We start from the raw sequence: 14,727 nt of genomic DNA, 5'->3' as shown, positions 1-14,727 counted from the left end.
TTATGTGCACTGCATAGAATTGCAGGACACCTCTCGCTTTTTTCTTTTTTATTATTTTTATCTTTTCACAAAACAATGAATATTTTGGTTCATTATTTTAAAAGCAATTCTTTATTCAAGATGGATAGTTATCTACTCTGGCTATAATGTGAATTCCTTCAAGAGGCTTATTGCTATAAAGAAATGCTTTCACTCTGATATGGAGTATATCTACTGTCACTCTGCTGTTTGACAGATGCTCGCCGCCGCGCTGGGAGGAGATGACGCAGTTTAGCGTGGTGCGGCTGACAACTCAGCATTTTCAGCCTTTAAATCTCACCTTTCACTTCACATTGCCTTCTGCAATTCATCATCCAAAGCGACGTTGGTATTAAATGTAATCGCCTTAATTCACTTTCAGTGTGTTTGAGCTAATAGTTGGATGGTTTTCAAGAGCTATACAGTGCCAGGGGGTATGTGTGCATGCATGCGTGTATCACACAGCGGTCTGGCTGCTGTTTCTTCTGAGCTCAGCACTGGCGTCTGGGTTGAAATGCATCAGCCATACATTTGGTGCCATCACCTACCGGCCCATCCACAAAGGATATAACTTTCCCCTTCAAGTCATATGCTCTGCTGTCTCCTATTAGCCTCTGGTGGGAGTGCAGTTTAAGACTCCTTAATCTATCAGCTGTGTCTGTATCTATTTGTAATGAATAATCCTTAAGGTTTGGACTCACTTTTATGCCTCTGTAAAATCTGAATTTTTAATGGCAAGGCTTATTTTGCCACAATAAGGCATGAAAGCAGGGTTGCTTCCTTTTTCACAGTTCTTGCTAGCTGTAATTTACTTTGATTTCTGTATAAATGAGTTGACTTCTCTGGGTTTTCATCCATCTGTTTGAGTTATCATTTTTTGTCTTTTTTGGCGCAAGCCATTAAGTACTTCATCACTGTCAAAGTATATTCCTGTTTGGCTGGCATTTGCGAAGAGATTGGGTTAGTGGCTAGTTTATAAAATTACAGATGATTTGTAGGAATATTTGGACACTCGTGGCAGTCTTTAAAGATGGCAGAGCGCGCAGACCTTTGCCAGTGAAAGACTTTCTGCAGTTCATTTGTGTGCTACATTAGGACCAGACACTAGAAAATGTGCTTTGGGTCTAAAAGTGGTACTTAATCTCTAAAAATAAATGTTTTTAGAAACAAGTGGACATATGGCATGTGTGAGAGATTGGTATTGTATAACTGCACAGTCCTTGTGGGACTCAAATGGGCACCTAGATACCACCATGCATCAACAACCTTGATATTGTTTGCAAGTTTTTCATGTTTTAAATTGCAAATGATCCTAAGAATAGAGCGGTTGGTATGTCTATTGGCGTGCTTTCCAGTTGACAATATATTGCATTACCTGACAGCTCGCTGTAAGGCTCAAGTGACCCCTTTATCATAATTTATATCTGTCAGCAGGATGGCTAAATAGGTGTCTATGATAAGTAACATTTTATTCTTTAAAACACAGTACCATGTATTTTTATGTTAGTAATACTAAATGTATATTACTTGTAAATAATCCAATCGTGGCTAGTATATTTTACAGTTTCTCTAGTAATTAGTACTTATGACTCACATTTATTCAAATGGTCACTATTTCAAAAGTGTAAACAACATTTTCAGTGCTTCTGGTAACAAGTCACACATTTGTTCCATTGAAAATCATCAGTGATAAATAATATAGATATAAACTATTCATTTCCGACTAGACTGTATTTGAAATATTGCTGGCATTCATATTTCTATAACTTATACTAGTATGCTTTTTTTGTTGTACTGCCTGTTTCTGGAACTAATAACATTTCTTCTATCAGTAGTTAAACTACTTAGCATTTACAATTTGTAAATAGCTAAATTATAGTTCAGTTAAAAAGTTAGTTGCACTTTATTTTAATGTGTTCTTGTTACAATGTAATTGCACATTAAGTACTGAGTAATATCAATAACCAGCATGTAGGATTAATTCTAATAGTAAATACATATAATGTGTAACAGTGAGGGATTGTGTGGCAATAAGTCACTAGTTTACTCGTTATAGAAAACAAGCAGATACTAGTAAGTTTCAAGAAATAAAGGTTGCAACGGCTTGCTAAGTGAACAGGTTAAGGCCGTGATGTTCTGCTTTGCCTTGGGTGGGGGGGGGGGGGGTGGGGTGAATGCAGGAGTGGTCAGAGGCAGTGCGCTGGATCAGACGGGAACACCGGGACAGACACTGCGGGAAACTCGGCCAACCAAGTTCCAACTTCAACTGGACCTTATGCAACGTTTACATTTGTGGACCTTTCCTATTTCGCACTTTTTTTCGCTTTGGCATACAGAGATAGTAACAATTTGCGCATTAGTAGGTGAATACTGCTCTTACATTGGTATGGAGGTATTGCAGAGGCAAGATGAGTTCTGATACAGATCATGCCGTTAACTTCTTGAGTAATGCTTCCTCCGAACTGCCCTACGCCGCCAATTCGAGCTCCACGGGGAACGGGACCGAGCCGAGCTCTTTCAGCCTCGGCCGCGCGCTTCCACTGGGCATGGTTCTGGGCGCTTTTATTGTGTTTGCCATCGTGGGCAACATTCTCGTTATTCTCTCCGTAGTGTGCAACAGGCACCTGCGCATCCCAACCAACTACTTCATCATCAATCTAGCCATGGCAGACCTGTTGCTGAGCACAACTGTCCTGCCGGTGTCCGCCACGCGTGAAATTCTCAACTACTGGGTGTTCGGGAGGATTTTCTGTGACATCTGGGCTGCGGTGGATGTGCTGTGCTGCACCGCGTCCATCATGAGCCTGTGCGTGATCTCCATAGACCGCTACATCGGGGTGCGTTACCCGCTGCAGTACCCGAGCATCGTGACCGAGAAAAGGGCGCTCCTAGCCATGCTGGGTGTTTGGGTTCTTGCCTTTGTCATCTCCATAGGACCTCTGCTCGGGTGGAAAGAGCCTCCTTCAGAGGATGACACTGTGTGCCCCATCACAGAGGAGCCGTTTTACGCGCTCTTCTCCTCGCTGGGCTCCTTCTATATCCCTTTAGCGGTGATTCTGGTCATGTATTGCCGCGTGTATATAGTTGCCAAAAGAACCACGAAAAACCTCGAGGCTGGAGTGATGAAGGAGCGCATGGACACCAATGAGCTGACGCTTCGGATTCATTATAAAGGCTCTCAGACGCAGGATATCTGCAGCAAAGGCCACATGAGGAGCTCGCTGACAGTCAAATTACTCAAGTTTTCTAGAGAAAAGAAAGCTGCTAAAACGCTTGGTGTTGTAGTGGGCATGTTCATCCTGTGCTGGTTACCATTTTTCCTCGCACTACCCATCGGTACGTATGATGGTTTATTAATTAAAATGATTTACTATAACCCACAAACTTTTTGGTATTATGTCTCAATGCTCCAGGGTTCCACTGGTCAACAAATCAAAATGTTTCTTCGTTTTATTTTACATTCAACATTTTTACAGTTAAAAGTTTAACTTGTTTGAGCTATTCTGTAAACTTTGTAAATTCTAGATTTGTGATGCAAAATAGATAAAAAACTGTACAGCCTATACTCTCGGAGTATAGAGTTTCTGTGGTGCGAAATGTAAATGTACCAATACGAAATTCAGTATAATTTAAATGTGAACGTGACTGATTTAAAACGTTTTGTTTTTTAAAGTAGGACTGATCAGATTCGAAGTGGAACAGTGTTTTAAATCTTAAAGCAAATATGTTTGCTTCACTTTATATTTAAAAAAAAAAACTACTTAAAAACCTAAAAAGTAAAAAAAAAAAAAATTGGGCATATTAGGTCTATGTCTCTGTTTTTAAAACACGTTTTTAATGGTCCAGTGTGGTCTACCAGCCTGATCAAGATTCCCACTATAATCAGTCTGATTCATCATTTAGAAATCAGATTTGTAGTTCATAAATTATAGGAAATATATAAACAGCTATAAATTTACTAAGCTTATAATCTGTCCCATTTAAAGAGCATTTAAAGCCTAGTTCATTCATCATAGTTATAATTCTGACCAATCCTGCAGTGTTATTGTTTTAAAGGAGTCTCAAGTTATACATTTTGAGACAGTCTGTGCAGGATGCTTCTTTATTTCATTAATCTATCATAAGAAATAAAGTTCAACCTTGTTGGACAAATGAGAGACAAACCCATGTGAATTTACCACAATAATTAGATTTTTATAAATATTTGTAGCTGCGTCTGTCTTCTGTGGAATTTATTACCAATTACAGCCATTCTTGAGGTGGATGATTAACAGTGGAATGCATGCAAATGATTCTATCAGCTGTAGAAGCATGTCATATACATTATATCACACTTATCAAGAGGCAACCAGAACGATGTACAAGCTGAATATATTTTGGAGCATACTTAGGCCTGCCTTACACTTTCATGTGACACTTTGCTGGTATTGCTCCATACATTACATGAGACCACATCTTAAAATATCATGCTATATTTTATAATACAAATCATACAATATCATGATGCATTATATTTAAAAAAATGGCCTATTTATAGTTTATTTCAGTTTAGAAGTTACTACTAACATGCAAGGCTGTTACAGTTGAATGAACAGTCACATATAGTGACATTATTTAAAATAATAATAGTATTAATTTTACAGATTAAATATCAAGATAGTGTCATATCTGACACTTTTGAATGTGATCCTGTTGCCAGAAAAAACTACACGACTCCAGCTCAAATGTTCCGTTGGTATTTCATTTTCTGTTTGTGGTACCCAGCTCAGACCTCTCGTTATTATTCAAAAACATCTTAAACTATATAAATGTTCAATACGTTTACTCACAAAATGAACAGCTTCAAGTTCTGTCATGGACGAAAGCCAGTGGAACAGATGCAGAAGGTCTGCAAAGACATCATTTATGACGTATGAAATCTTCACTCATGTATGTGTTGTTCTGAAGTAAAAGCAACCTCTGTCATGTTTACCTGTTGTGTGGTCATTTCATTCAGCAATGGATGATTAGGGTGACCAGACGTCCCATTTTCCCGGGAAAATCCCTTATTTCAGCTCTATTTTTAGTGTCCTGACTTATTTTGAAAGAAATCATGTTTTCTCCCATATTAAAAAATTTCTTTATAACTGGGTGATCAGAGCGAGTAGTAGAAGTGTTCTGTTACGTGAGAATAGCCTAATCAATAATAACTTGTACTGTGTCCCAATGTGCATACTTATACTACGTCATTAAAGTAAGTAGGCCTACTCTTTTTTTTCAAGAAAAAGTACACACTTTTGACTGTAGAAGAGCAGGCAAGCTTTAGGACATACTATAACATCATACAGTTGCATCTTTAACAGAGCGCTCTGTCACAAAGTTACACTGCAAACTGGCCTGTCAATCATCTTGTCACAGTTTACATCCTCCACATTTCATTTAACTTCCTACTGTACTGGAGAAAAAAGAAGTAGCACGTTGATCTGCGAGCGGTGGGTCTTCATGCAGAGAACTGTGCTCATTATTTTATGCATAATGATGCATTTAAACGTTAATGAACAAATGGATATTTATAAAAGTTCACATTGCTATTGCATATGAAATATAACACAGATAACATTAAATTCTTTTTTTTCTTTTACCAAGTCAAGATTATTAATAACTCAAACCCCTTAATCAAAACCTCTCTACTTAACCGTCGGTCACGCGCATCCACCATGTTTTTAATTTTTTAATGCTTTTTATTCGTGTTTGTAGTTCTCATCTGAATCATTTGTCCAAGCGCAATGGATTGTGGGTAATATTAACCATTAAAGTGTGCAGAGATCCACACTCGACCTGAAATAGTAGACCATCCAGGGAGTTTTGGCATAGTCTTTTCAACACACTTATTCTAATCTCACATACTATTTAGGATTTAGGATAGTATGAACATTGGGACAAAATGACAAAATTACCATCCAATCACAATTCTTCATTGATTAACTTGCAGTAATTGAAAGTGGGATAGATAGCCAAGGGCGCATCAATGTACAGGCTTTAAGAGGCTGAAGCCCAGGGGCCTACTCTTGGGAGTGGCCCACTGGCTGCTGGGAAATTATATTTTTGGAGTATTTATTTGTATATATGGGAGTTTGCAGCAGTGACAAAAGCATTCTGTAAACAAACTTACACACTTGTTTTCAGGACACCTTGCTTGTAGTATTTGTAGTGAATGATTCAGTTTAGGTTTCCCCACACAGTTTGTATAGTTGGTATGTTCCACCGATGTACTGTGACCAGAATGCACAATACACCAGTAAAGAAGCCTAGAATGAGCACTATTCTGTGTGCGTGTCTCTGTTAACGTGCTAGAGTCCTGCACTGGGCCCAACAGGGGCCCCGACTTTTTTACACATCATAGTTCAGACGTTCAGGCCTCGTCCCTGTTTAAGGCTTCTCATTATTTTTATATTTTAGACATCCATCAATTATTGCTGAAAAAAATAGCCACGCTGGTGGGAACCACATGAGACTGTGCTACCGCGACTGTCAAGAGCGGCTCGACAGTGTTTAGTGTCCAACAGCAGCAGCATGCTGTTCTGCGTTCAAATAAACGCAATAGCCTCAAGCTTGACGCAAAGTATCAGCAAAAGTAATTACCATAAATGTGACAGGGGGAAACATTAAGTCAAGTCAAGTCAAGTCTCCTTTATTTATATAGCACTTTAAACAAAATACATTGCGTCAAAGCAACTGAACAACATTCATTAGGAAAACAGTGTGTCAATAATGCAAAATGACAGTTAAAGGCAGTTCATAATTGAATTAAGAAGATGTTCACTTCTTAATATTGTGTTGATATTGTCAGTGCACACAAATACAAGTAGATCCTTTACAGTTATGAATGGTGTATTACACAAAAATAACGGCGTATCCAGTGAAAAAAAAATTATTCTGATAAGATGTCGGACATGGGCCAGGCTCTATAACATGCAGCCTAAAGGGGTCAAATGATGTGATTTCAAGTTTTAATTTCTCTTTGGAGTGTAACAAGCTTTACGTGAATAGATAAGATCCCTAAAGTTGCAAAGACGAAAGTCTCAAACCCAAAGAGATATTCGTTATAAAAGTTAAGACTTATCCAGCCTTCCTAAAACACCTCATTTAAACACGCCCCCACATGTCTACCTCGCGATGTGGGAAGATTTGCAGAAGGAAGACAGAAGGGGTAACTATAGTTGTTATAGTTGTTGCCACTGCCACCGCCATGTTGTGAAGATGCTGTATGTTACATTGCAAAAGCAAAAAAATCCAAAAGAGGACACAACTAGAAATCAGTGGTTAAGTTGTATTTACATCACTGTTCAGAACAGTTCAACCCAAATATTCTGATGTGTGCAGCACATTTTATGGAGGACTGTTTCCTGATCCAGTGAGAGAAGACTACAATGCCGGCTGTTCTGACTCACAGTCTGTATACGTTTTCAAAGCTCATCGGTCTGAAAAGCGAAGTGTGCTCTGGCCAGTTTTTTTTTTGGGAACAGGGAAGATGGTGGTTTGCTTGAAGCATGTAGGGATCACTGTTTGAAAATATCCTGTAATATCCTGTAATGTACACTTCGCAGGGAATAGAATAAATAGAAGAAATGCCTGAAGCCATAAAAGAAACATAAAAAATGTGCAGAGCAGGGGATCACGAAGACTGGAATTGAGAACCGCTACTCTACACTGCTCAAAACTAACGTTTGAATCATCAGTGGCAAATCCTTTACATATGTATACGCACTTACAGACTGTGAGTCAGAACAGCCGGCATTGTAGTCTTCTCTCCCAGGATCAGGAAACAGTCCTCTATTAAATGTGCTGCACACATCTGAATATTTGGTTTCAACTGTTCTGGAACAGTATTGTAAATACAACTTAACTATTTATTTCTAGATGTGTCCTCTTTTGGAAGTCCAAACAAGGTAGTTTCACAAAGAAACAGCATCTCCACAACATGACGCTGGTGGCAAAAGCGAGAATCAAAGTTACGCTCTCATTGTGTGAACATTTGGGCAGCGTTATGCTAATCTTCCAGCATTGTGACGAAGACATGTGGGGGTGTGTTTAAACAAGGTATTTTAGGAGGGCGTGGTTGAGTCTTAACTTTTATAAAGAATATCTGGGTTTGAGACTTTAGTCTTTGCAACTTTAGCGATCTAATCTATTCACGAACAGCTTGTAACAGTCCAAAGAGAAAGGAAAACTTGAAATCACAGCATCTGACCCCTTTAATTAATCAAACATGAGCAAGGCATGTTTTAAAATAAAAACACAGTTAGCAATCACCAAATAGCTCACATCTATGCTAACTTTTGTTTCAATCTACTGATAAATAATTATTAATATTCTGTGTCATTTATGGTGTTTAAATCATAACATTAAACAGTAAGCAAAAAAAAAAAAAAGAAACCCAGGGGCCTCAGGATATCTTAATGCGGCCCTGCACACAACTGTCAGAATGTTCATCATATAAAGTATCACACGTAAATACAGTCGGTTTTGGCTTCATTTGTTTTTATCGTATTTGTCTTATGGTTTGTAATTTGCTTCTCTATTTTTATATAACAAAATAACTATGTAAGCATGTATGTGTGGTGTGGTGTGTGTATGTATGTATATATATATATATATATATATATATATATATATATATATATATATATATATATATAAAATTTAGATATCATGGAATAAAATTTGTCATATAGTGGTCATATAGCGCCCCCCATAACCCATCCCCTATTAAACTATGAGAAATGGTCACCCTGTGGATTATTCACTTGAGAGCCGGTCCCTGAAGCTTGCTGAAGTCTCCTGGTGGAATGCATTGGAGATGCCAATGTATCCAGAGCTCTCTCATTCCCAGGCTCACTCCCTATCTGAACCCAGAAGTTTCTGATGAGGTGTGGGAACATAGGAGAGGTACTATTCCCACCACACAAAAATCTGGTCAAAATTTAATTACCCTCCTATATTCACTTCATGACCCAGAAGCTCAGCTCCCAGTGACCTTCTAAAGAGTCATATTAGCAGATAGGCTGATATGTTTTTCCTCCAAATGAGTCAGGAAAATATATTCCATGTGTTCAGCCTTGAGGAGTTAACTTCCCTTCTTTGAGTGGCCTTTGTTTTCATATGCCATGTTATGAACATTGAAATCACTGGTGTATGAGAATATTATAATTTCTGGTTGCATTGCATCAAGATTTGGTAATGATAGTTAGTGTCCAGGCGAATGTTCGACTTCGTTTAACTTTCTCATTTTTAATCACAATATCTATCATGTTTTATTTCCACAAATGCTTTGTTGAGTGTTGATTAAGCTCAAAAAGCTTGCAAAATTCATTTAATTTCTTTATGTTGCAGAATAATTCATTTTCTCTTCTAGATTGAATGCAAATTGAATACAGATAACTGAAAAATCAATTACCTCTTTGCCACCAGGCCACATAAGAGTTAATCCATCAAGTAATGTGTTTCCTAAGGGCATTTCATACTACTTTTGGCTTTATTTTATTATCACAGATGGACTAAACAATTAAATAACAAAGCAGCAAGGTTTCTCTAAATGTCAGCTGGACAACAGAACACAAACCATTTGCTCAAAGGAACAAGGTTGCTGCAAGATTGTTTGTTGACTTATTATAGCGCAGATTGTCTTAATTTATAGCTGCTCTGGCTCAGATATATCTGATTGACATGTGATTTAGAGAAGGAAGAGGCAAGAACATCTTAACTTAATGGAATAATTCACTTACTGGCAAAGATAGGAGCTGATTACAGGCCTCACACCTGTGGCTCATCTTGAAGTGTGGTAATGAAGCTAAGTCTCATCCGTCTCTGTACTGAAATACCATAGTGAATTAGGATAAATCATTCCCTTCAGGCATCCATCCTGTTCCTGTCAGAGGAAGTATTTAAAGTACATAACTTTGAAACTTTCTGATTAACAGAGTTATTTTTCTTGCCTTATTTTATCTAATTAGTAAGATCAGAGCCACAAAACGACATTCCCTGTGAGTGAAAATGGTGAATTCCTCGGGGAAGAGTGAGTTAGTAAACTCTTGAGCAGAAATTAGCTACAGTCAGAGTTTAGAAAAGCATGATGGATCTGTGTGACCCTTTTTTAATGTTTTGGAGACCAGGGGAGTAAAAACCTAAGAAAGATTTCCAGTTTGAAAATGGGACCTCTATTTTGTGGCTTGTTTCTTTAAATAGATTGTTAGTTGTAGCTGGACTAAAATTATTAAACCACTTTAAATCTTCCTCATAAGACACAGATTTTGGGAAACACTTAAGATAACCATTTTAATAAAAGCTTACATAGTGCACAGCAAAGAAAGGGTTATTCAAATTAGGCTTTTTATGAGAGGATGTAAGTGTCCAAAAAATAGACTTAATTTTTAAGACAGAGACAGACTTAATGTTGCATTAGAGACATAGAAATATGACAGATAAAGCTTTTATAAAACTTTTTAAACTTTTATGAAACCTGTCAAGAACATACTGTATATGGATCATATTCCACCTCAATAGCAAAACACAGAAACTTTTCATAGAGAACATTTTATTATCTAAATTTTATTTAATACTTTTTTATTTAATACTTTTATATATAGATTTAAATCAGTTTTATATAGAGTGAATTTTGTCTTTGTGACACATTTTAATGACACGCGATCATAGTGGCCCACTTGCATTGTCCAAAAAAAAAGGAAATCGTATTCTAATTAGTGTAAAAAAAAAAAAATTGTAAATTTTAATTTAAAATTATTTTAAATATTATTATTTATGTGTGTGTGTGTGTGTGTTTGTATTGTTACAGTGACGAGACTAATGAGACACACTCAAGTAAAATACCTGTTCACATAAGATTAATGAGAATTTGGGGAGAAATAAGTTTATTGTCATTAAGATTATAAAGATTTACAAAAAATTTAGAATCTTTAAAAGATTAGTTGACTTTCAAAAAAAAAAAAACCTGATAATTTATTCACCCCTATATTTCATCCAAGATGTTTGCGTCTTTTCTTCAGTCAAAAATAAATTAAGTTTTTTTTTGTTGATGAAAACAATCCATGATTATTCTCCTTATAGTGGACTTCAAATGGAATAAAGATCTCATCTATCAAAACAATTAGTCATTTTCTAAAAAAAGGGACCGTTTACAAGTCAAACGTGAAAAGACCAAGTCAAACACAGAGTCGGTACTTCCGTCTACATCAAGCGTGACCTTTTCAACGTAATTATAACTATTACGTGAAATCATGAACATGCATCGTAAGGTGAGCATTTCTGTTTATGAAGCAAATACATTTTTTTGTGGGCCGGGGGGTGTGGTGGGGGGCTGGGGGTGGATGACCGATAGATGACTCACTAGATAAGACCATTATTCCTCGACTGGTATCACGTAGAGCCCTTTGAAGCTGCACTGAAACTGCAATTTTTTTACCTTCAACTGTTTGGAAGCCATCGAAGTCCACTATAAGGAGAATAATCCTGGAATGTTTTCATCAAAAACCTTAATTTCTTTTCAACTGAAGAAAGAAGGACGTAAACGTCTTGGATGAGATGGTGGTGAGTAAATTATCAGCAAATTTTTATTTGAAAGTTAACTAATCTTTTTAAGTTATTTCTGTAGCGTACACGTGAGTTGATAAAGTCTGCCATCTATTGGTAAAAGATGAAAACGCATTGTGCAAGCAGATTGTTTACAAACAAATTGTTTATTTGTCCTATTTTAGGGTCATTTAACACCAGTTTACGTCCTCCTGAAACATTCTTCAAAGTGATCTTCTGGCTGGGCTACTTCAACAGCTGCTTGAACCCCATTATTTACCCCTATTACAGTCGTGAGTTCAAGCAGGCCTTCATTCGGATCCTGCAATGCCAGTGTCAGCAGAGGAAACAACAGAGATGGAGAGCATACAACTACCGCGTCCAGACAGGCTTGGCCAACCAGGTCTACACAGATACCAGCTCCATTTGCATGAACAGCAGTCAGCAAACCCTTGCCCCAGTGCAACCCAGCCCGACGTTATTCAGCAGAGTTGTGGGCTCTCGTCCGGCATCAGACCTTCTTCCAGGCTGGGGCTGTACGTCCTCTTCCTCTTCCTCCCTATCTGGGAGCCCTTTTCCTGGTATGATGAGATCCAGTTCTAGGGCGATGAGTACCTGCAAATCCAACAGGATGGCCTTGCTTTTCTCCAGTGGGCCCCAACATGCCGATGGACAGAGCGGGAAGCTAGAGGCAGAGCATGGGCCGATGTCTATACATACACCTGAGACTACAATCTAGCTGGGTGTTAATAAATATTCATGCTCGTGATTTGTCTGTCTTTCTCTTCTTTCTGGATGGATCTGATTCATTATTATAGACGTGAAATACATTGTGTGTCTTGTCATGCATGTCAGCATTGTTTAATTTGAGAGTTGCAGTCACTATGTTAGAGATAATGTACAGTCAGCCGGTAAATATCACAAAATAAAACCCAACAAGGTGATAAGGATGCAGACACCAATAAGTAAATAAATAAATGGACATGAAATATTGATTTGAGTTGATATTATTTTATCTGCATAATTGTCTTAAAGCTTCTTCTAAGAAAAGAAAAGAAAATAACCCATTGTAACATATATATAGTATATAGTAATATTAGTAACACTTAAGTTCTCTGAGTTCTCTGAGTCTAAGATGCAAGATGGCAGTAAAATGTGTTTTAAAAAATGTGTTTTAAAATTGTAAAAGACATTAATCTCTTTGATGAGGGAAACAATCTCTTAAAGTTTTGGGAATGACATAAATTAAAAACCATAGAGATAATTATTTAAAGATGTTGATTATGTAAAAACAAACAATATTTTTTTAAGTTAATTACAAATCATATTGTTTGAGAGTGAATTTACAGTGCTGAATTTACAGTTAAGGTTGTTATGATATGATTGTTTGTCACAGTTTTTGATTGGTGGAAGTTTCTTTGGAGAATCATGTGTAATGTAATTTTTCCATCCGGAATTTTCATGTAAAACATGATTAAACAATTAAACAATGCGTTGAAATCATGTGGGGTGATGGCTTCTGGATAGGCGTTCCATTGATTAACAACCTCATAGTTCACGATAGGATTGTCTGTAAAGGTTTAAAAGTTACAGGTAATATCGATTCCCCTATGGAGAAAATGAAATGGGACTTTTACTGTTGCATTCTAAGACTTTAAAGCAGTGTTTACTAGATTGAACTAGTTTACTTTTCTTAATTTAATGAATATAAAAAATACCTGTGCCAGATTTAAATAGTTAATTATTGCGGAAAGCATCATCACAGTCTGTGGAAAAAATCTCTGTGCATTCCAGAGACGGAAGGGTTGGAAATCTGAAAAACCAAAATCACATTTTAACATCAGTATCAGTATTATTGTGTACATGTGTTGATTGTGAATTTGGCCTGTTTATTGGTTTTGGTGGCTGTGATTGTGATTTTAGTAACATTTGCATGAACAAAGGGATCAGCTCTGCACCTGGACTTGCTGCACAGCTGTGAGCAGCTCTGATAAAACTCACTATGACTTGCTCACTGGTCTGTTCACCTCATTTATTTATTTCCCTTTTTGATCTTCATGTTATTCTTCAGATTGTGCTTATTGGACTGGTCAAGATTATCCCGTTATATTCATAGTTAGAGGTAAATCCGTGACGCCTTGTGATTTCCAGTTCAATAGGGGAGGGTTTTGAAGATGTCAGATGTCTAAACTGATTTTGGTTTGCGGTCATTACAACACACTTTTTAACAAATGAATTGATGGCATGAAAAGCTAATGTTTGACTGAACAATTCAAGGCACAAACCAACATTGTGTGTGCTCTGAACCAGCAAATTGGATTCTTTCAAGGTGTAAATGTGTTATACAACAAGACTTTGTACTTAACAAGAAAATGTGGTCATTGGCTCTACATTTACTGTTCGATCGCAGTGGCTATAAAAGGAAAATATAGTTCACTTTCAATTTAATTCAGCCTTAATTTGTTAAGGGAAACATCAGTGCTTTATTAACAAAAGAAGAATGTGTACATTTCTCCCGATATGCTTTTCTCCTTGTACATTTTATTTAAGTGAAGTGAACCATATAAAATACCATATAAAATACGTCTCCATATATTTAGTGTTATATTGTGTGCTGTGGTTTCATTTCTCTCGAGACAAGTGTATAATGAAGAAATACATTTAATTTGTGAAGGTCCCTGATGCAATGATTTTGTAAACTATGTATTCTATTAAAAAAAAGTCTTTAAAAGTGTCCACTTGAAATGTAAGAATTAAGATGATACCTTTGAGAAATACATTCAAGCATGTGTATTAGGGGCTTTAAGTCCTTTTGTATCTGTGATGTTTACATATGGACAACATGTTTACATGTAAAGGAAATTCAGTATCCAAACTTCATAATTCAAACTTGAAACTTCACGTTTTCTTTATTATTTCATATACACTGGAGATCAAAATTAGAGAACAACCTACAACTTGGCAGGTGAATGCAAATATTTATCAGAAACTTCCCTCCAAGCATCTCCCAAACAGCCTGCAGTTTTCATGCAAGACAATTGTGCAAGACAATCGTGCAAGACAATCGTGCAAGACAATGTCTCTGCCACTGCAAAACAGGTAATTGTTTAATGTAACCAGAGAACAGAGCATCACTTCCCAATA

The 14,727-nt window shown here is 37.0% G+C and overlaps 1 protein-coding gene across 1 annotated transcript; it reads left to right on the top strand.

Moving 5' to 3' along the window:
* Positions 1-2,234: 2,234 nt before the first annotated feature.
* On the top strand, positions 2,235-13,054 carry LOC132130383 (alpha-1A adrenergic receptor-like). Its single transcript, XM_059542086.1, has 2 exons — positions 2,235-3,354; positions 11,769-13,054. The coding sequence occupies exons 1-2, from the start codon at positions 2,427-2,429 to the stop codon at positions 12,320-12,322; spliced, it is 1,482 nt and encodes a 493-aa protein (XP_059398069.1). The 5' UTR covers positions 2,235-2,426; the 3' UTR covers positions 12,323-13,054.
* Positions 13,055-14,727: the final 1,673 nt, after the last annotated feature.

The sequence above is a fragment of the Carassius carassius genome, chromosome 47 (genome assembly GCF_963082965.1).
Source record: "Carassius carassius chromosome 47, fCarCar2.1, whole genome shotgun sequence".
Classification (NCBI taxonomy): domain Eukaryota; kingdom Metazoa; phylum Chordata; class Actinopteri; order Cypriniformes; family Cyprinidae; genus Carassius; species Carassius carassius.
Note: the sequence above shows the minus strand (reverse complement) of the source record. Positions and strands in the feature narration are given on the sequence as shown.

Coding starts and splice junctions, on each gene's coding strand:
- LOC132130383 (XM_059542086.1), top strand. CDS start 2,427: ATGAGTTCTGATACAGATCATGCCGTTAACTTCTTGAGTAATGCTTCC. Junction 3,355..11,768: donor TTTCCTCGCACTACCCATCG/GTACGTATGATG, acceptor GTCCTATTTTAG/GGTCATTTAACACCAGTTTA.